The 23,086-nt window shown below is 38.8% G+C and overlaps 1 protein-coding gene across 9 annotated transcripts in view; it reads right to left on the bottom strand.

Moving 5' to 3' along the window:
• The window catches only part of SEMA5B (semaphorin 5B), a 532,760-nt gene that overhangs the window by 119,197 nt on the left and 390,477 nt on the right, over positions 1-23,086 (bottom strand). For all 9 annotated transcript variants that reach the window (XM_081938785.1, XM_081938788.1, XM_081938787.1 and 6 more), the window contains 3 exons: positions 9,486-9,548; positions 1,596-1,694; positions 16-229 (listed from right to left, as the gene is read on the bottom strand). In XM_081938785.1, the coding sequence (XP_081794911.1) occupies positions 16-229; positions 1,596-1,694; positions 9,486-9,548 (376 nt within the window). The remainder of the gene's footprint in view (positions 1-15; positions 230-1,595; positions 1,695-9,485; positions 9,549-23,086) is intronic.

Consider the following 23,086-nt stretch of genomic DNA (forward strand, 5'->3'; position numbering starts at 1 on the left):
GCCAAGAGTTCTTACCGTTAAGCCATTTAGAGTTGTACTGTGCTGTTCTAAGAGGTGGGATGTTTCCAAGGCTGCGATAAATGGCTGGATCCCGTCCGGAAAAGTCAATGACTGTCGCAGCATACAGTTCTCCCTGGGATGTGATTACAGCTGTTGAGTTGTGCCGAGGGTCGTAAGGGCAGCGAGCTACCCCATTTATTTTTTCAATTATTTTGCTAATATTTCCTACCTGTATTTCAAAAAAAAAAAGCCGGAAGATAAAACAATGAGGCTAGTGACAAACCACCATCCCCCCCACACAGATGACCAAACAAAACATGTGTAAAATCTCACTTTATTGTAACTCTGGAAGATGCTAAATGCACTCAGGACAAGAACGATGAGAAAAGGATTTTAATGATTTGCCATGGTGTAGGACACTACATCTGTGCCCTTTCATAGAGTTAATTATATATTTATTTTTAATACATGCACAATCAGGAGCTAAGGGGCATGGTTGGGAAAATAGTCCTCCAGATTTTACTGAACAATTTCCAGCGGCATTCATTATTAGCAATTTTGGGTGAAGTAACAGAACGTTGTAGTTCAGTGATATCTAGAAAGTCCAAGGTTCCCCATCTCTTTTATAAGAATTCTCAGGCAAAGTATTATTGTCCTAAAAACATCTATTCCATTGCTATTTCTGGTTCTCAACTATCTATGCCGTCCGTGGATCTATCTAAATTGCAGGGTCATATCTTCATCTTCTCAAAATGATTCAATGCATTCTTCTCATCTAAGTTCTCATCTAAAAGACTGTATAGTTCACCCATTTCCGTTCTTCATTCATACATTGAAGCTGAAGTTCATTATTTCATATGAAAGATTTTAGCTAACCCCTGAAATCTCATTGAAACGGGAAAAGGATGTGTGTCCCTCAGGCAGGGCTCTGAAGAAAATCCTACTCCTGGAGATGCACTCAATTATTCCAAGTATGCAAGACTGCTTCTGGGAATCCTGGGACACACAGAGGAAGGGCCTTACTGACTATCAAAGAGCTCTGGGTTTAACCCAGAAACAACTTGAAGCAAGTTCCAGCAACAGAATTACGTATTTTTTTTTAATGAAAACCTACATTTTGAATTTACTTTTTTATTTGCTTTAAATATTTGTCTGGAGTATTTTGGACCAATAGTAGTTTTCCAGAGCATCTCCCAAGTAGCTCTATACAACAGTACAGACATGATAAACTAATGAATACAGATGTAATTTTTAGTAGCAAGTAGAACTGGCCCACCTGCTTATATTGCAAAAAAGATGCACTGCGGGATGCTGGCACCTGGATAATCCAACTACAAACCTGGACTATTTACAATTTTTTAATTAATTGCAACTAGTCAATAATTGCAACTAGTCCTCTTGGTATTGTAACATATGCTGCCCTTTGTTATTACTTTTTCCTTGTCCTCTCTTACAGTTGCACCTATTAAATTCAATTAATGCAACACTAATGTTGAATCTCATCTCTGGCGTGATTTATAATAAACAGGGCATCCTTTGTCATACTTCCACTCTTATTCTCTGGCACATCCTGAAAAGGGAAGGGTACAATTTACCTGTCTGCTGGAACATACTGGTGAAAAAGCATTTGTGCCACAAGTGAAAACCTTCTTCCCATAAACAATGAGAACACGAACATAGTTTTGGCATTCCTCCTAAAGCAAAGACAAGAAAAGACACTTTACAGAAAGATGGCCAATCTAAACCGACACTTGTTAGAGTTTAGTTCCAAGCAAAGATATCAAATAGTTAACTGATCGGTTTCTGGGATCTGCTGCTGATCTGGGAATGGAGCATTCTGAAGAACATTGTAATGACTTGTATAGTTTAGACGTTTCTAGAGGTGTTCTAGCTCTGGGGAAAAAAAGCTTATTTACTGCAGAAAAGATCAAGGTCACTGATTTTTGAGTGTTTGCCTTTCATAAAAATATACGTTAAGTTTATTAATCCTCCCCATTATTTTAAATCTAGTAATCCCAACTGTTTTAGAACACACAAGTATGATATAACTAGAAGTTAAATACCGTGTTTCCCCGAAAATAAGACAGGGTCTTATTTTCTTTTTACCCACAAAATATGGCTTGGGCCTTATTATGAGGGGAGGGTTTATTGTTTTGGGATTGCCGGGCGGATGCTCACTTCCGAGCGGGCTCCCAAAGAGCCAGGCACAGCCTCAGGGGCGAACAGCTGTGTTGCGCTGTCTCAGCAGCGCAGCACAGCAGCCATGAAGCGACCAGGCTCATGAGCAGCCACCCGGCAAACCCCCTTTCCAGCTGGGCACAGCGCCATTCACTGACCTAGGGATATCGCCAAGCCACGCAATCACCTTTGCCTCCCCCCTCCCCCATTCCTGCGGGTTGGCACCTTCGGGGTACCGCTAGGTTGGTGAGCGGTGCTCTGTCTGGCCAGAGGTGGGGGGGTTGTCCAGGGGGCTTATTTGTGGGGGAGGGCTTATATTTTTGCCCACCAGAAAAATGTGGCATGGCCTTATTATCAGGACATGTTGTATTTTCGGGTAAACACGGTGCCATTCAAATCTTGCCCACTCCATTTATTTAATTATTTTTTTAAAAAATATATATAATATAGCATGCAGCACACAGAATAAATACAATTTGGTAGATTTACACTGCTCTCTTTATTAAGGGTTGCAACCAGTTGAAGAGAAAGCACTTGCAAGAAACACTGAATTACAATTAAGAAAATTCAGATTGCAATGTATGTAAAGCTGAAGTTAGATATAAAATACATCTTTGCTGTAGCATTTGTTACAAATTCAGTATTGAGCAAGCCAGGAAAATTCATTTTCATAAAACTAACAATCCACTTGCAGTACATTCTGTAAAAGAGAACTGGGCAATTGGCAAAACTATTGGGAAAACTCAGAGCCCCTCTCTGAGGGAGATGGGTGGTTAAGAAGTGTAAAATATAAATAAAATAAACATAAATCTGAGACATCACATGATCCAATCACCAGGGGAGGAAAATCACCCTATTCAGAAGTGTGAAATATAAATAAAATAAATAAACATAAATCTGAAACATTGCATGATCCAATCAGCATAGGAGGAAAATCACCCTATTTCATTCAGTATGACCAGTCTCTTTGTTCAAACAATTTATTTTACAGAAATTTAATAAATCTCCAAATATAAGAAGCACAACACTGGTAAAACTGCATAAACAAAAACACTTCAATTACTATGTACAGAGGCTTCCTATCCAACCCATAAATTATAGCAGCTTTTGTATAAGTTTTATTCTCTATCATTTTAGAGAAATTAGCTGGTTGATTAAAACTATACCTTACTGGTTTTCCCTCTGGTCTATCTTATAAAGAAATGTCAACAACTTTGATTGCAGCCATACAATGGGGTCAAAGGTTTTGCTTCGTCTTTGTTTAAATACCTCTAGCTTGAAATAACTGGTCTGTGGATTTCTATTTGTGCAGCTTCTGGGGAAAGGGGTTAAGTTTGATATATATTCAGGAAATGTAATTTGTTGAAATTATTTTATGTTCAATTTCTTTCGCATTATCTGGAGATTGTAAATGGCCACCAACAAGAGATTGCAGCTGAAGGACCAGCTCTTCCAGAAGGTCAAAAGCATTGTTTTCAGTTTCCCGCCACACAAGCTTGCATAAGGTCAAGCAATTTTTGAAAAACATTACAGTATTGGGGAAGTTGTTAATACACAACCACTCCAAACCACCCTGCAGGCAGAGAAAGATCCTTCCATAATTTCAGATATAACAACTTCCTTTCATTTATGAAATGGGAATCGTTTCACTGAAACATTAACCACAGTAAGTGCTACACGTGTGGCCTACAAACAAAGTGTCAGATGTCCTTGTTGTTTTGAGATACATTTTATAAAGGAAGCCAAGAAACTCATTTGAGCAGATAGCAGAATGTGAACTGTCAGAGTTGGCCTGGGGAGCACACAGAACGAGTGTGTCACGATCATAGTGTTCCTTGGAGAGGTTCACAGGGTTTACTTTTCATTTCCATTATGTCTTGATCAGATGTACAGGGATCAGATCTGAAATTTATCTCAGCCTGGAAGCAAAGCTTCAATACATTATCTCTCAGGAAAAACAGATAAGCTGTCGTTTATTCTATACAGAACTAGCAACAGAATAATGACAAACAAAAGTATATACGCTTGGAGCTGAGTTTTATGATCTCATATGGTTAATTCTCCTCCAACCACACTGCAAGTGGCGCAACTCATCAGAATCTAGGAAGTTTCAGTTTGGTCCTTTCTCTCTTACATGTTCATATGCTCCCTGCAAATTGCCTTTTACATGGGCAGAAAATAAAAATATAACTCTCTATTAGTAATCAACAATAACTAATTCTACTATCCTAGTGTTCCGAATGTTGTATTTGTCCAGTTTAAATAGCAACCGTTAATTGCTAACTAAAGAAAATTGATGACGCTCCATAGTATTCTAGACATTCACTTCTATGAAAACAGCTTTAGCCTGGCTTGAGTTTGGACTATTCATAAACAGTTCAAGCCTATGATTTAGAATGTACACCACGCTCTCCAACCTTTCCGGTTAGCGGCCCAGTGGTGGTGGGGAGGGGGGAAGAGGGAATGGTTTTGTGTGAGGGACAGGCACATCTGCACACAGCTTCACTTATGTAAGTAGTGGGTGTGCATGCCTGCCACTCGCATGAGTGCTGGCGCCTGCTGCTTGTATCAGTGGGGCTGAGCACAGGAGTGCTGGCCTGCTGCTCATATGGTCCAGTTGCAAATAGCCCGTGGCCAGGTAGTGAGCCACAGCCCACAGGTTCGGGACCCCTGCCATATACTATATATATCAGGAATTTGCTGGCACTTGATTTAAATGCTTGCCTAGCTGAGTATACGCCAACAATACACATTCAATTTATATACACAATGTTACTTATGATTTGTTGGATAGCTGTCAAGATTGTTTTTCCACTTGTGTCTTCTTCAAAGAAAGAGATTTGCAATAAATATTTAGATGCCACTGGCATGGAGATACAGCTCTTATAAAAACAATTTACAACGGTTCTTCAAATCTAAGGAATAAAATGGACCGAGATAAAATCAGAAATTTAGTTTAAAAATCAAACCAAAGTCATGGTCTATTTTCAAAATTAAAAATCTGCTTTATTTAGACAGTTCATATTTTAACAGATCCCTGGAACATAATGGAAACGGTGAGATAGCACAAATATGTGTTATATCTTTCAAACCTATGTATAATTTCATGCATCTGATGAAATGAACTCAAGAACATTAGTGTGTTTGAGCCGTGGGGGCGCAGTGGTTCGAATGCAGTATTGCAGGCTAATTCTGCCAACTGCTAGCTGCCTGCAGTTCAGCAGTTCGATTCTCAATGACTCAAGGTGACCCATCCTTCCGAGGTCAGTAAATGAGGACCCACATTGTTGGGGGTAATGTGCTGACTCCATAAACTGCTTAGAAAGGGCTGTAAAGTCCTGTGAAATGGTATATAAGTGCTACTGCTATATGTATTAATAAATTGGCTGGTCTTTGGACTGCCATAAGAATTTGCTGAGTCTTCTGCTGAGGATATCTTCTGCTGAGTCCCACTAATTTTAATTTTTCTTCTGTAAACAAGACATTTTGAAAATTAGTAGAATTCAATTTATTGGAGAATCCCTCTGCAAACAGGACCTTTATAAAACATAATTAAGAATTGCAAGACATTTCCTCACCACTGTCTATTTAAGTAATAACAAGAAAACTAAGAAGACACTTAGAAAACTGTCTTATGCCCTTTGGACCTCTGAACTATGTAGTTCAGTACTGTCTGATGGCTCATCAGGACTTTAGAAAGATATATTAAGAAGCAGATAATGGGAATTTAGGTTTTTTCCTTTGTTCTCTCCGAAGGAAAGTATAACAAATTGCACTTCCCAACTTTGTTCATCCTAGAGACAGCCAATTAAAGAAGAGGGTACCTCTAAGCACTGTCTTTTAAGAATGAGTCACCTTATCACACTGTAGTATCCTAATAAATGTCAACTAATACCTAGGAACAAAATGATGTTACTGAGTTGGGCATGGATTGTATTTTCACCTCCAGTAGTGTCTGATCAGTGTCAGAATGGCTAAATAAGGATCCTAACTTTGGGTCCTATATTCTCTGTTTCATAGGTTCCTTTGTGGCATTGAAAAATTCAACATAATATAAATGCCTAATGGATTGGTTGGCACATAGGTTGAGGAAGACATTAGAAAGTCATTGCCACTCTGGTTAACAATCCACAGACAAATGCCACTTTATTAATTCAGATATTGGTACTACATTTTTAGGCCAAGTGTATTAAGTTCTCACAACTCATCCAAGCAAATCTCTTATCTTTCTAGGACATGGCACTGCTGCCATGATTACTTCAACTGTATATAAGGGGGATTAACTAAAAGTGGTTATTATACTTCTTGAGAAAAGAGACAGTCATGGGTTCCATGCTGTAGTTGCATCGTTTGGATGATGGCACTTTCAGTGGGATCTTGTGGTTGGCTCAAGCAACAATATACATAGAGCTATATGACAAAACAGGAAAGATGGTAGTTGCAGCATTGTAACACTGTGTTCCTTTGTGTCTAAACACAATGCCAAGATACATGCAAAGGAGGATGGGCTTGAATTGCAGTGTGATGATCACCATCTTATGATCTACAGTATGTCAGTGGTGGTACGCCCCGGTATGGGCGTATCAGAGCCTGCCCGGAGCACCGGGTATCGTTCTGGTACGGTACTCTGGAGGGCCCACCCGCCCACCCAAGTTCCTTACCATGTTTTAAAGCTTTTGGTGCTTCCGCGCACGTGCCTGGTGCATACAGCGCCTGCGCAACGCTCTGCCAAGAAGCTGGAGCATCACGGAGGCTTGTGGAAGCGTCATTTGCAGCTACAACGCATGCGTACCGGTTGGAACGGGATCCGGAACCCACCACTGGTCTATGTATATTAGTGAGTATACTCTCTAGAGTTAGTTAGAAGTCTAGCTGTGTGTCTAAGAACTGAGGAGACAGGCTATGTTCCACTGTCTTTTCAAAGTAATTTCATTCAGGAATGAAGAGACAATTCTAATATATTTGCTGTTGTCTGTCCTAATTTTCTTTGTGGGTATCTTGCAGGCTGGAAAACACTGTTATTAACATGTTCTCGGATATTTATGTTTATTTCTTTAGACAATTTTATTAATCAGTTTAGTGCAGCTCTCAAAAGTTACAGATGGATTCACCACTTTTTTCCTTCTATTTTCTTTGGGCTTTATTGTTAAAGCTTACAAGCAGGGTTTTTTTTTTAAGACGACGGAGCAAATGGGCTGTATTCCATAAAATAATGACTGAAATGTAAACATTTGGAAAACTAAGAAGATAAGAACTGACTTATCTTGACTTGTTATGGCAGAGGAAATTTTGTTTTGTTGTCATTCTTGCTGTCGTTCAAACTCTGCCTTAAAATAGTCCAATCTTAGCCACCAAGGTTTTTTTTATGGTAAGGTAGTTTTGAATTTGGGGTGAAATTTACTGAAAATTTTCCACTTTGGGTTAACCCAGTGGTCGGCAAGCCACGGCTCGCGAGCCACAAGCGGCTCTTTACACATTTTAATGCGGCTCTTCTGTGTGCCGGATTATTATCCTCCCTAATCATTGTGGATCGAAAAGAAAAAAGGGAAAGGGGCACTTGTTTTGAAGCGCCGCTCCCCTCCCTCCTCTCGGGCACTTAAAAACAAGCGCCCCTTTCCCTTTTTTCTTTTCGACCCACAATGATTAGGGAGGATCCTGAAGTCGGGCGGGAGGAAAGCGAGGTCTGACTGGGTGGGCAGCAAAACTCCAGGGCTCTCTGTTCTAATTCCCCGTGAAAACTGTTGCCTCTGAATCGTTTGCTCTACTGTTTGAACCTTTAAGCGTCCCTTTCCCTTTTTTCTTTTCAACCCACAATGATTAGGGAGGATCCTGAAGTCGGGCGGGGACGAGAAGCGAGGAGGCAGAAAAAGAAACGGAGCCTCCTCGCTTCTCGTCCCCGCCCGACTTCAGGATCCTCCCTAATCATTGTGGGTTGAAAAGAAAAAAGGGAAAGGGACGCTTAAAGGTTCAAACAGTAGAGAAAACGCTTCAGAGGCAACAGTTTTCACGGGGAATTAGAACAGAGAGCCCTGGAGTTTCGCTGCCCACCCGGTCAGACCTCGCTTTCCTCGCATGATTGGCTAATTTGCTACTGCCCGGCTCCCCGGTTAGATTTTTGCTGGGAGGGGGCGGGGGGGAAGCTCCTTGGCCTCCGTCTCTTTTTCTCCCTCCTCGCTTCTTGGGGCTCCACCAATGGGGGAGCAAGGCCCAGTACCAAGCTTTGGGCTAACACAGGGGTCTGCAAAGTTGGCTGTTTTAAGACTGGTGGACTTCAATTCTCAGAATTCTGGGAATTGAAGTCCACCAGTCTTAAGAGCCAATTTTGCAGATCCCTGGGCTAATATGATTGATGCCCTTGGTGGACTTCAATTCTCAGAATTCTGGGAGTTGAAGTCCACAAGTCTTCAAGCTGTCAGGTTTGAAGACCCCTGGTTTTTTTTCTAAAGGGTTAGGGGTGCAAGGATCTTGTAACTTGACAGCTTTAAGACTTGCGTGCTTCAAATGCCAGAGTTTATTGAAACTAAAAACAGTGTACCATCCTATGTATTTTCGGTTTTAAAAATGTGGCTCTCAAAATAAATTTCAGTCGTGGTTTTGGCGAGATTTGGCTCAGTTGAAAAAAAAGGTTGCCCACCACTGGGTTAACCTATCAAACAGGCATCTGATTTTTACTGAGGAAAGACCCAAAAGGCTTGAATGTGGAAGCATCAGTAATATGTCCCTCAGAAAATCTTGGAGAGAATCCATTCAAGTGTCAACTAGGAGGAGATGTTACGCCATGCAACTTTAAATGGCTGATTTCATGGAAACCAAGATTTAATTCAAATCAGGGAACTGTATTCTGTGAACCTTGTCACTTTTATGAACCGGAAGTGAAACACTAGGAAAGGAATTGGTTGGATGGGCACTATGGTGATTTAAATCCAAAAGCATGCTTCCTTGAAATTATGGTAAAACCAAACCAACTCTTAATCTGAAATATGAACTAAACCCTGCAAATAGATTTTGCTAGCAGCCATCTCTCTCACAGAAATCCATTGCTCTTAGTCTGGTCCACAAAATTGTAGATTAACTTTAATTTCCACGAAAACACTATAATCCAGATTATAGAAAAGACTATAATCTGGAATCTGAAAAATGTGCCACTAGAAACTTACACACGTTTTAACTTTTTGTTATAATATCATCCTTTTAAACATCTGATGCCACATGTTTTCAGATGAAAATTCCCCATAAATAATACATGAAATCATCAATGTTAACGAGGGAGGTCTTCATACATATGGAGAAATAGATAGGAGACTTACCTCACTTTTTCCTTTACTTTGACATGATCTCCTGGTGTCTTCATCTGAGCCCCATTCTGTTGCCTAGGGAACCAAAACAGCACCATAAACCTTGGGGTCAGGCCTCCTTTGGAGTCACAGTAACATTTAAAAGGGAACCATGCAGGCCATTTTCCTGTGATAGATCCCTTGCTTTTTCATGTTCTCTTGTGAAGTACAAAGGAAAGGCAGCAGATGAGAGACCAACCCTCTAGGGACCAAGGTAGCAAATGTAGGAATACAGGGAAAATAATTATTATATTTTCATGTAAATGTAACACCATATAGGTAACCATCGGTCAACGACACTAATTGGGACTGGAATTTCCATTGCTAAGCAACGTGATCATAAAATTCAATGCCATGAGCCCACTTTGCTTAGTGATAACAATCTGACAGTCCCCAATGCTAGCTCAGGAGTCATTAAGTGATGGCTCTCTCACAGCTTCCTGCTGGCTTCCAACAACTAAAGTCAGTGGGGTGGTGGCAGAAAATTGCAAATCACAGGTGGATCATAACAAGTAGGTAAGCAGCTTCTGCCAGGTAGGGAAGAATATATAGGAGGGTACAAAGGACTAGCTTAAGGTGGCTGCTTCTGGACTGGGGAAGGTGCGGAAATGTACTGGTACATCATAAGGTGATGACAATGGAGTTTGGGCTGCTGCTACAGAGTGTGGGATTGTATGCTATTGAAACCATGGTACCTGGCAGTCACAGAAATTATGCAAGACAACTGATTAACATTCTCTAAGTCACTTCTCTAAGAACAGAGAGCATCTATAGACTAATTTTGGTCTGATCTTTGAGTCTTCATTGGGACAAATAACTTTGTGGGTATAATTTGCACCTGTGTTTAAGATAAATAATTTAGGAAGAGTTAGGGTTCTCTCATTCAAACTCAGACTAATAAATGGTCCCAGTGACTGCCATTTGTTTTAATTTGAATAATTGAGAATCATAATCATACATCTCTTCCATATTACATCTATTGCAACTCTCAATCAAGTTCAGTGTTGGCTCATATTCAGTTAGCAAAAATAGCTGCAACTGAGTTTTATGAAGTTATACACCAATTAATTTCAATAACATTAGCTTGGAAAAAATCCTAACAACTAACTGATGTATACACATTACCTAATAGAGATTATATGTCACAGACAGAACCTGATAAAACAAACCCAACTTTTAGAATCACTACATTCCTCAGTCATTTATGGATATCCTCTATACTTACATCTCCTGAATGCTGCCGATTGCAGCATCAATTAGATTTTTCTCTTTAATACAATCACTTTGCTTTCCATTTTTCAAGACTGATTTTTAAAAAAAGCGCTTATGGCTGCATTTATTTCAAATTTTTCAAGCATCTCCCAGGATAGTAAAGCAGGAACTCTATCCATTTTTACCTAAAAATTCCATTATAAGGTATTTCAAGCTAAAAAGAAATGACAGGTCAAAGTCACTTAATTAAATTTAAATTATTTTTAAGTGCTGCTAGTTTCTCCAGACTTGTATCCATGACTTGTTAGGCTAAAGTAACTTTTGACCCATCCAACAGAATGCTATAACCTCTGGCTATTTTATGGAAAAATAATTATCACTTTCAACAAAACTATTTAGAAATTATGGAGCTGGCAAGTAGGAAAATAATTAGCTGAGTAATCAAGAATTTCTCTCATAGTTAAAACACATTACTGCATATAATAACCTCAAAGGAAGATCAGAAAAAATAAAAGAAAAAAGTGCTGATTGAAAACATATAAAACATCTAAAATTTTGTTTGTGTGTGGTTGTGTGTATATATTTTTCCCACTCCATCAAAAGCCAATTGGGCATCTTTGGGCGTGTCATCCTCTCTTAGCCCTAGGAAGAAGGCAATGGCAAACCATTTCCAAAAATGTGTCCAAGAGCACTGCTTAGCTTGTCTAGGCAGTTGTTGGAGTGAAAGTTTAGTTGCAAGACACAAACATTGATTGTAAATTATGACCTTTTTTTTTACATATCTTTCTCTCCATTTATTATTTGCCACATACAGAGGTACATTGACAATTGCTCACTGATTACTCAGCAGCAGTACTTATTATTGAAGTAGACAGAAATACCCAACTAGGCACACAGTTGACTGAGCTTTCTACCAGTGCTTTAAATACCATTGTCAGCCGAAAAAAATCCAAGGACCTCATCTCCTAAAAGAGTCATAAGAGAAAATCTGCAATGATGAGAAATTCTGAATAAGGTACATAGATAGCCAATCATCTGGAGTCACCTCTATACGATCTGAAAGTACAATCACATTCAATAACAATCATTCATTCAGTGACCATTTAAAGTGTGACACCACTGAATGAGGAAACTTATAGCCAGTTCTCAGAGTTCTTTACCAAAACACCAGAAAGCAAGACAAGAAAAAAATGGATGGAAAGTAATCAAGGAGAGAAGCAACATGGAATTAAGGAGAAACTTCCTAACTGTGAGGACAATTAACCATTGGAACAGCTGAAGCACCTGCAACTTCTGAAGGCCCAGAAGTTGTAGGTGCTTCATCACTGGAGGTTTTTTAAGAAAAGACTGGACAACCACCTATCTGAAATGGTATAGGGCAGTGATGGCTAATCTTTTTATCGTTGCATGCCTAAAGTGCACGCACAGACCTGCGCCCATAATGCAATGTGTGCGTGCCCCCCTTGTGTGCCCCACCCCCACGCATGTGCGCATGACCCCCTCGCACTCCCTGTCCTCCTTGCTCATTTTTGGCTTCTAAGATGGTGCAGGAGGCTTTCCAGGCCCAAAACGGGGCATGGGGTAGCACAGGCATCCCACACACTCTGTTTTGACCTCCTGTACCAACATGGAAGCCAAAACGGAGTGTGGAGCACCACACAAGCCCCCAAAATGCAATCCAAGCTCCTCCGTGTGCATGCACCCCACCCCCATTCACACACATCCCCCACATGCACCCTGCCTCCCGTGCATGTGCAGCTGAGACCTGAAGACCAGTTGGCTGGTGGGAGGTGCGTGCACATGCGTGGTGAAGCTGGGCTGGGGTGACGGCTGGCAAGCCTGCAGAGAGGGCTCTGTGTGCCACCTATGGCATGCATACCATAGGTTTGTCATCACTGGTATAGGGTCTCCTGCTTGAGCAGGCGGTTGGACCAGAAGTCCTCCAAGGTCCCTTCCTGCTATATTCAGAGATATTAGGTATGGCTGTCCCACCACCCCATAATCATGTGATCATCATTTGTGAACTTTACTGCTGGCTTCTGACAAGCAAAGTCATTGGGGAAGCCAGCAGGAGATTGCAAATGTCAATCATGCAACAACACACCTAACAGCTGTGTAGGATTTGCCTAAAGATTTCAACTGGAATTGGTGGCACAACAGTCATAACTTGGCACAGTCATCACCTTTACACTCACATCATTTAACGTCAGAGTACTTAATCCCAATTAATGCTGTTAAACAAGGACTACCTGTAATATTAAGAGTGTCACTTATTAATGAGATTTTTTAAAATGTAAAAAATTGTCCCAATCTTATAAAATCAAAGTTCTGTCATCCATGTTACAAGAACTGAAAAAAGCATAGAGAGTATTGTCTGCAATGCTCTGCTTTATATTCACCATAGAGATTCTGCTCTACAATCACCACAGGGATTCAGAGGCAAGTAATGGAACTTCATAATGACTGTTTGGAGTTTTATGAACAACCCATTAATGAGCACAATCCTTATATAGACCTGGTGAGAGGAACTTCCCCAGTCATTCTGATCCTAGAAAAAGACACCAACAGCGAGCATGAACATCTCAAGAGGAAGTTCAAGATAATATACCAAGTGTTTGGATTAAATCATTCCATGGAACATCTTCAACTGTTAATTAATTATTTAAAAACAGTGTAAGTCCCTCCTGAGAGACAAATAGAGCCACAAAGAAGGATGGCAAGGGCTGATTAAGTTACTTAAAGAAAAAAACTCCTTCCTCTTCTGGAAAATCATTGCTCCACTTTTTTTTAGGGAAATCTTGAACAAATCCTGTATCAATTCTCAGGACAAGTTTGGCAGAATTAGGCTGTCAAATTCAGGCAATCGCTCACAATGAATTTGTTCCTGACACTCTTCTGGCCACCAATTTCTTCTAAAATGGTCAAATGGATAAAAATCTTAAAGAACACAAAAGCCTCAGGGAACAAGTGTTTCCTACTTAAATTACTTAAAACCAAGTGGGTTCAGTGGGTACATTTTCCTGCATCCTTTTTTACTAATATTGACAAGGCATATGCCCAAGGACTGGGATATTGTCACAATAATCCCAATACACGCATCACACATAAGGGCACAGAGAAGACCCAACTAACTACGGATGCATCAACGTACTGAATGTAGTAAATAAATTAATCCTTCTCTCTCTATGTTACCTTTCTGATTTTAAGGCTGAATTCAGTTCTATTCCATTAAAATATAAGAAATGGGTTGTTTTTTCCCCCTCTCTCTTCTTTTCTTAGTACAAATATTGCACTTGGACCTCATTCCTAAATCAGGTGTTGCCCTTACAGGCCACTCTCTAGACCAGGGGTGTCAGACTCAAGGCGCGGGGCACATATCCAGCCCACAGGGTGCTTAGATCTGGTCTGCGGGGCCAACCTAGAAACAGCAAAGGACCAGCCTGTGGTGCCTCTGGCAGCAAAAATAGAGCTCAGGAGGGCCATGTGTGCAGCTGAAAATGGAGCTATGGAGCCCGTTTTTGCTGAGTGCTTGGGTCACCACAGACATCCCCCACATGAGTGATGTCAAGCTGCTGACCACACCCACTCTGGCCACACCCACCCCGACCCCCGAGGTCAAACACAACCCTGATGCGGCCCTCAATGAAATAGAGTTTGACAACCCTGATCTAGATCCATACGCATAGAAAAAGAGGACAGCAGGCTGTATCCTTGCTTCAGACCAGTTTCATTTTTATATTAGCTGACTGATTTTGACATTCATGTCCCTAAAACTTTATGACATGGAATTCCTCTCCTCTTTGCAGATGATGCAGCAGTTATCTCTCCCATTCCCAATGGACTAAAAAGGGCAATAGGACCCATAATCCAATACAGGAAAATGAATGATCTGATTATAAATTATATATTAAAAATGGTAATCCCAAGAAAACCAAAGGACACAGATAGATAAATAAATGAATAAATAGAAATAAAATCGAATACAGGTAGTTTTTGCTTAATCATTTGATAGTCGTTTAACAACTGTTAATTATGATAGATCTACAAAAAACTACTTGCTCACTTTCACAGCTGGTTGCTCTGGTCACATAACCACAATTTAGTATATTGTTTGCCAATTTTCAGCCTTTTGGGACTGTTTTTGGCAAAAAAAAAAAAAACCATCCACGGGAATAGATTCATTTTACAACTAGGATGTTTTCATTTAATAGTGACTGTTTTTATTTAACAACCATGTTGCTTCATGACTGTCATAAAAAGTCATAAAAATCTGATCATGTGGCTGCTTCAACTTACAACATCATGACTTATGGTGGAAATTCCAGGCTCTATTATGGTTGTAAGCTGAATACTACATGTACAGGTAGACCTTGCTTAACAACTGCCCTGCTTAGTGACTGTTTGAAGTTATGACTGCACTGAAAAAGCCATTTTAGGACTAGTTGTTGCATTTATGACTTTCACAGCTTCATAACCAGCAAGCATTTATGATCATCAAGCAATCCCACAGTCACATGACCACTTGCTTGCTTTACCACCAGCTTCTAAAAAACAAATTTAATGGAGAATTCGGCAGTAAAATTGCAAGCTGTTTAACAAGCAGTGACTTGCTAAGGGACTGAATAGGAAGTGATGTCATAAGTGTCACAGCTACGTGATAGTTTGGTTAGCAATAGATATTCCAGACCCAATTGGGTTGCTAAATGAGGACTACCTGTATATGTATACTTTTAAATATTTGGGTGTGGTTTTTCATGCACAAGGGAATTGGAAAGCCCTCCAGAAGTACATACCAAGCAACGTCAATATCCTCAGAGATTCTTTTATACCAAAGGGAAGGGCCTAATGCAAGGCTAAATATCCTTCAGGTTGAGGAAGGACTTCTTCAGGGCCAAGCACAGTGGACCATCATTGGCATTATTACAAGACAAGTGTATCAAAATTCCACTAATAGAATGCACCTGCTCTGGGGAAACAGAAACTGTCCAACGTGAGCTACCTCTCTGATTTCTACAAAGATCTGCATGGGAATTAAGTATTATCCTTGCTGCAATGCCTCCTAGGAATGACAGAAGCTTATTATGCCAATTTTCTTTTCTGAGAGTCCAGTCATACTTTCACCAATACAGCAAATCAAATTTTGCGGGGCTGCAGTGAAAACACGATATCAGTTTATATAAAACTGATAAAGTTTTCCCTGAAGACATATTTTATTAATGTTATTTTTCTTGTTTTACTCTTTTTGGTAGTGTTAATCTTTGATTGTATTCCTACAAATTTCAATTTGCTGCTGTTTATCATTCATCTCATTCTAGGATATCTATTCTACTCATGAAGCGCTCCCTGGCATAGGGATTTGCAACTTCATCATTATTACACGTACACACAAATATACATATACACAAACACACGCACATTCTCATACATTTTAAAGATGATGTCTGGCAGCAATGCATCGTCTATAAAACTGTACCTGCCCCAGTGCAAAAATTCTATGAAACATACAAAACAATTCCAAAATAGTGTATTCCTTTTTAGAATTCTTAAAGTATGAGCATCTGGAAAATTTGAAAGCACGCATTTCATAATTAAGCAAATGCTTATAGTGGTAGTAATAAAAATATGGCAATAATAACTGACACTGGGGTCCAATGGCTCATCGGTTAAAGGAGCTGAGCTCAAGACCCAAGCTCTGCGCAACAGGGTGAACTCCCATTACCTGTCCCAGCTCCTGCCCATCTAGCAGTTTAAAAGCATGTGAATGTGAGTAGATTAATAGGCACCATTTGGGTAGGAAGTTAACTGTGTTCTGGAGCCTTTGGTGTATAGCCCTGCTGGCCACATTAATTTGTCAACAAGTACAAGGAAACAAGTAGGGAAAAAACATGAAAAAAATGACACAAATAAATGAATAAAAATAAGCAAAACATAGCCATAAACACATAAAAAGAATACATATAAATGGGACAGTAGGACATGACCATGGAAATTATCTTTGAGCAACGCTGCTCCCTCGGTCAAGAAACAGAAATGAACACCGTGCCCTAGAGTCTGAGAGAGAAACCTTTACCTTTTCATCATTAGCAATCACTGGTTTCCTTAAAGATATGTATTGTATTACTCACCTAAACACAGTAAAATAAGAAACATGAGAGGTCTCCTCAGGAGATGCATTTCATAATTTTACTACCTATTAACAAAATTCTTCCCACTTATGTTTGCCCACATAAGTTCTAATGAAATTAAATTCAAGAGAAAGGTTTTTAGTCTCAGAGCATGAGTAGATTGACAAGGTGGGCATCCCAGCCCTAGATCACTAGAAATATAAGCCTGTAATCTTTAAAGCATTTAATTATCAATGAAGATCATGTCTGGTGCATAATCAAACAGTGCTTAGATCCCCTTTTTTTCTAGAAAAGGGAACATCTAATGAACCAGATAAAATTGGTAAAAGATATTGATATCTGTTATCTGAGGAATACTGCAGGATCCAAGAACATCTTCTAACCCAGCATGGGGGAACATAACTCAACTAAGCATAAGTTCTACACCAGTGCTTCAACTAGCAGAATACCCAACACAACTTAAAGTCCTCCTTGTTTGATAATATTCATTTGATTGCCCAATCCTTGCTACTTCAGTTGGAATAGGAACTGTAGCTGCCTTCCCTTGGCTTAACCCAGAAAGATAGCCTCTCATTCAGTGAGAGTTGGAGGGAGGCTCAGAAAGCTTGAGTATAATGAAGTTCTCCAACTAGCCACTCAACAATAGTAAAGCATTGACTTTAAAAAAAAAAGATTTTATGACTAAAATCTTTTTGGATAAGTTATGACTCTGCATAGAGAAGTCCACTGATACTATATTCTGGAAATAAAATTTTCCCCAATTTAAACAGGCCAACATTCACCACTTTGAGTTATTTATAAAAATAATAAAGGTGGGATAAAAGTAAAATAACTAAAATAAAATTAAATACTATCTCCTGCCATACTGAAGAGCTCAAAAGTCCATTTTATTTCTCATACACAGATATAGAAGACAAAATATTAGATTTTCCTAAGAGTCATATCCGCTACCAGCAAATTGTGATATACTTTAACTTCGGATCAATTTTTGACAAGCTAAAAGGAAAAACAAAACAAAACAAAGCACCCTCCCCCTCCCCCAAAACCAACAACTTCTAGACATGAGATGGGTTTTTTTTTCTGATTCAAGAAACACCCAGGAGCTACACTTTCCATTACTAACCCATTTTAGTTTGACAGAATTTGACAGAGCAAACTGAAACAAGAAAAAAAGAATACTTCAAACAATCAATACAATTCAGAAGACAAATACTTTTGCCTCTCTGGGAACTGCACCAAAGAAAGAAAGAGGACTTCTATAGAGGAGAAAACCATTTTCCACATACCACGACTCATGTCAGGGAACCACATTCCCACAACTGTGTCTGAGCAACACCACCATTCCGTTTCTCTAGCCTAACAAATAATCCAGTGTGAATCTGATGATAATAGAAACCCTTGACAACGGGGAAAATTATGGGAACATGTTACTGGTGACTGCTCCATTACTCAGTTCAACTTTAATTACAGCCAAGGGGACAATTACGTCAAAAAGAAGGGCAAGCTATGTTTTACTACGCCTCAGCACATGCCTAGAGTATGTGGTAAGAGAAACAGCCAAAGACTAAGAAACTCTGGGACTCAGCAAGAATATTAATAAACTTGGGGGTGGGGAGAGACCCAATGAGCATTGACCATAACAATGACCTAGCAAACATGGCACAACTGCCCAAATCTCTTTCTCCACACAATACAGTACTGGCATACAGTCAGTTCTTATCTAGATATTTCTCATGGAAACATAACCTTCATTCATTTAACTTATTTCCTTGTTTCTTTTCTGCATTTTAGTATCGTTAAGTTCCTCCAAGAGACCATTTTAAAACTAGTATATATCTTTTATATATTCTACTAGATCTACTGAACCTCAGCAACCCATTATGTAATAAAATTTTTAACACTCAAATTTTCACATATTCAATGGACTGAAATATCTTGTTACACCCCTGAGGATTTCAGCCTGAAATACATATGTTTCCAGTTGCTATGTCTACAGAAATATTTCTTTTTAAAAAGAATGACACTGATCCTATTACCACTGCAACCACCCCATGTCTGTTTATTTAATTCTAACGCAAGATATCTCGCTTATTTAATAGTAAAGCTGTATTACTTCAACAGGATACACAACAGCCCACCTCATTCCATTCCAAGTAGGACGAACAGGCTAAACTAAAGAAAAGGACTCGAGGAGTGAGAATTTGTGCTTAGAAAAATAAAATGGTATTGCATGGAGGTCAGAACAATTTAAATAGTAAAAGGCAAGAAAATTCAGAATTGTACGATTCTTGCCTGGATGGATAAGCCTTAATCATTCTGAAATGAGAGACAAAAAAACCCAATCATGTCTTGTGTAATTTAATTATGTGTGTGTGTATGTATATGTATATGCACACACACACACACACAATTAAATTGCACAAGACATGATTGGGGGTTTTGTCTCTCATTTCAAAATGATTATTTACATTAGTAGATCTTTTCAAGAGTTCATGATACATTTAAAGTAAAAGAGAAAATTAGGTTTTTCAGTTCTTCACTTCCTCACAATTTACAGATGCTTTTTTTTCAGTTTCTTGTAACAAACACAAACAGCACTAGGGTGGAAGAGGATAAGATAATTACAAGTTATGTCAGATGATTCAGTGTATATATTTTAGTTAAAATAATATAATTAATATCTTATGTAGAAAATTAAATTGCAAACCATGACTCATGCTTTAAAACCAGAGATTATATAGTAATTTGTGAAACTTTGGATTCTATCAATGTAAAGGTCAGCTGCCAGAATCTTGATCTGGTTTAGACTTTTCCATCTTTGACAGACAACTGAAATGACTTGATCTCAACCTTTGTCACAATATCTTCAAGGTCCTCCTTCAGCAAAAATGCCAGTTATACTTTGGGTTATTTTGTCTTATATGGTGTTGTCAACAAGCTGTCATTCAATATAGCCTTTATAAGAATGTAAGAGTAAAGACAGAAGCCTTGATTGAAATGTCACAGACACCAAACAGGCTACCAGAGAGACTCCTTTAGGCTAGAATGAAACCCCGTATGCTAAAAATTATGTTGAAAATGTAAGTCACTGTTTGTGGATATATTTTGTTTGCTTCATTAATAGTTTGTTTTACAAAGGGATTGAAGGATAAAATCAAAATAAATAGTGAAGACAAAGGAAAGGAGGTGGCATTATGTGTGAAGGAAGTAGAGAGTGTGTAGAAATCTAGGAATATAGAGCATAAGGGAGCCATAAGGGACCATGGGTAAAATACAGGGAAATGATACTATTGTGAGGGTGTGCTGTAGGTGCCAAGCTAAGCAGAAGTTCTCATCCTTCTAGGACCAGATTACAAAAGTTTCAGAGAGAAGAGATGAGCTAATAATTGGAGATGTCAGTTATCTGAAGACCAACCGAAGCCAAAATTGAAAAGTTCCCAAAATTCTAGAGAGGTCTGCTTTATTTTCCAGAAAGTGACTAGAGACAAAATAATGAGCCAACCAGTTAATGAGGAAAGGACTCTTTCAAGAGTTTAAAATAATAGTAAGCTGTGGGTAGGCTCAGGAGTGACAATGTCATCTTATGGATTTCAAACTATTACAGAAGAGCATAGGTCCTGAATACTAAATGTTGGTAAGCAAATACTAGTTAGGATCCACGGACAAGAAATCTCAGATCAAAGAAAGTACAGGAGAGTTGGAAACTTTTCAAGAAACAGGAGCAGTTAAGAAAACCATTGTCAATGCATACAGAGTTTTTGACAGAACTAAAAATGAACAGAGACATGCACAGGAAATGAAAGGTCAGATGTATTCATCAAGGAAAAATACAGCAAATATCTAAATGCAGAAATGGTAAAGGACAAAAGAAACGTGTGCTCAAAAAGAAAGATAAAAGCAAGGAGAACTTATTTGGTCTTATCAATAATAAAAAGAAGAAGAAAAGTAAGAGACCCAGGGTTTGGAAAAGATGGCAGTGTGGTATCAGGTAGTAGATAACAGGTCATATATAGGAGAGGACAGAAGTCTTGTGTGTGCTGTTTTGTTTCATTCTTCTCCTGAAATGCAAAATGAACCTAAACATAATGCCTGACAATAAAGAGTATGGCAATTCAAGGTAAATATAGGATTAACCAAGAAATTTCGCAATACCGTGAGCTTAAACCTCCAGTACTAAACAGAGTTGAAGGACTTTGTGGATGCTACTTGAGAGCTCCTTTCTTTGAGAAACCATGGAGGATGGAAATTTTGCTAAAGGAATGGAAAGGGATGTAAAGGACTGTAGGGATAAACCTAATGAAGGCAGGAACCTGTTAAGAGAGGGAAAATGATATCTCAGTACTGGGAAAATGGAAAGAATGAGAAAGACCACTCTGAGTGGTGTTAACATGGGGTGAAACTTTGACAACTATTCAAGATTCTGTTATTATACCCAACAACAATAAAGTACCCTTCTTGGAATCTTTGCAGTGTTAATGTTGTGTCTTGCCCTATCTGGAATAGGTAGCATAAGCTAGTAGCATCCAATGTTTTCTTGTTTGGCTCTTTGTGTTTTTAAATCCTGGAATTACAAAACACTAAAAACCTTTCATGAACTGAATTAAAATTCAGACAGTAGAACTCTTTGATTTAGAATACATATTTGCATTAGAAGTACAACACTACTTTTTTGTTCTAGTTTTCTTGAATCCAAAAATTCACAATTAATTTTTTTTTGGGGGGGGGTGTTTTATATAGGTCAGAATAAGCAACAAAACCTAGCTGCTGATCCCACCTTAATCTGTCTTCGACCATCCCTTAATTTTCAAAAAGAAGAGAAACCAAAGATACAGTCACAAATTTTATGTCAGAAAAGCTTACATTTCTGAACTAAAAGTCTACTTTCAGTTCCTGATTTGTGAAATTACAAGGTTATCCATTCTTGCTTATTTTAAATATGTATTTCCACACATATTAATAGGTTTTAACGAAGTTTGGAAGATGACTGTTTTGTCTCTTCCCCTAAGAATCTGAATGGGTGGATAAATGTATTCATGTTTCTGCCTAATCCTGTGTGTTTTTTGTAAGATGCTCAGCCAAATGGGAGGAATAAAACATATTGTATGAATTTTGGAACACTCCTACAGCGGGCTTCTTAGGTCATGCATTCTTCTTTTCAGTCAATTCACAGTAAATGCATACAAAAAGCTTAAGCTTAACAGGGCATGTTAATTCTATGCTTGTTTGAGTTAGGAAATTCAGAATACTGGTTGCCAGCATCATCAGCTTGTAATGAGTTATGTATGTGTGAGGGAGGACAGGAGGTGGAGTAATATGACAGCAACTAAACACAGGAGACTGGCAAAGTATCTGCTCTTTTTTTATGGCTTCCTTTTCTACACATTGCACTATAAACATAAATGGAGGGGGGAGAAATTTTATCTCTATCATTGAGCTACAACAAGACATAGTTTCCAATATTTGATTCAAAACATAAATATCCATCTTCCACTAGATTAGTCTTTTCAAAGGTGTTCATTTCTCACTACTGACTCATTTTAGATGTTAAGCTGACTATTTCTTACACCTCCCTTAGAACAACCTTCTGTTGTGTGGACTGAATTTCTGGCAACTCACATAGGGAGGATCCAGTTGAAAACAGTTCAACTGCAGTTGGCAGGATTTTGTAAAATTAATCATATTAATTCAAAGTATTCAGAGACAAGATTCCTGTTGCTCTATGTTGGATCCCCAAAAAAGGACATAAATAGGATAGCTGGGGGCTGCCAAAATCCCTAGCAGGCAGAGGCCAGCATGACATTTGAGAATTTACAGAACTCTGAAATCTTCTGACAGAAAGGAGCACCCGGTGAAGGATTGTTTATGCTTATTTATAATTTTTATGTATAAAACACAATCTTTCCAAATTATTATAAACATTTCTATTTATTCAACAGGGTAACTTATAACAACAAGAATAATGACATTTAAATTATCCAGGATTTAATTGCTGCAATCATGAGCTTTATCTTCACTTTTGTGGCTATGGTAGATCTTGCTGTAGGTAAATGATCGTTGGAAAATTATGGTCTATAATATGTTCCCCAAATCATATGGAAACTAAGATCAAATTAATATTTCTACCTGCATGTATGAAGGGAGTGAAAATTTTGCACATCCCACAGCAGTGGTGGGTTTCAAATTTTCTTAGAACTTATTTTGTGGGTGTGGCCTATTTTGTGGGCGTGGCTTGGTTGT

The sequence above is a fragment of the Natrix helvetica genome (genome assembly GCF_964273705.1).
Source record: "Natrix helvetica genome assembly, chromosome: 1".
In the NCBI taxonomy this organism is placed as follows: Eukaryota; Metazoa; Chordata; class Lepidosauria; order Squamata; family Natricidae; genus Natrix; species Natrix helvetica.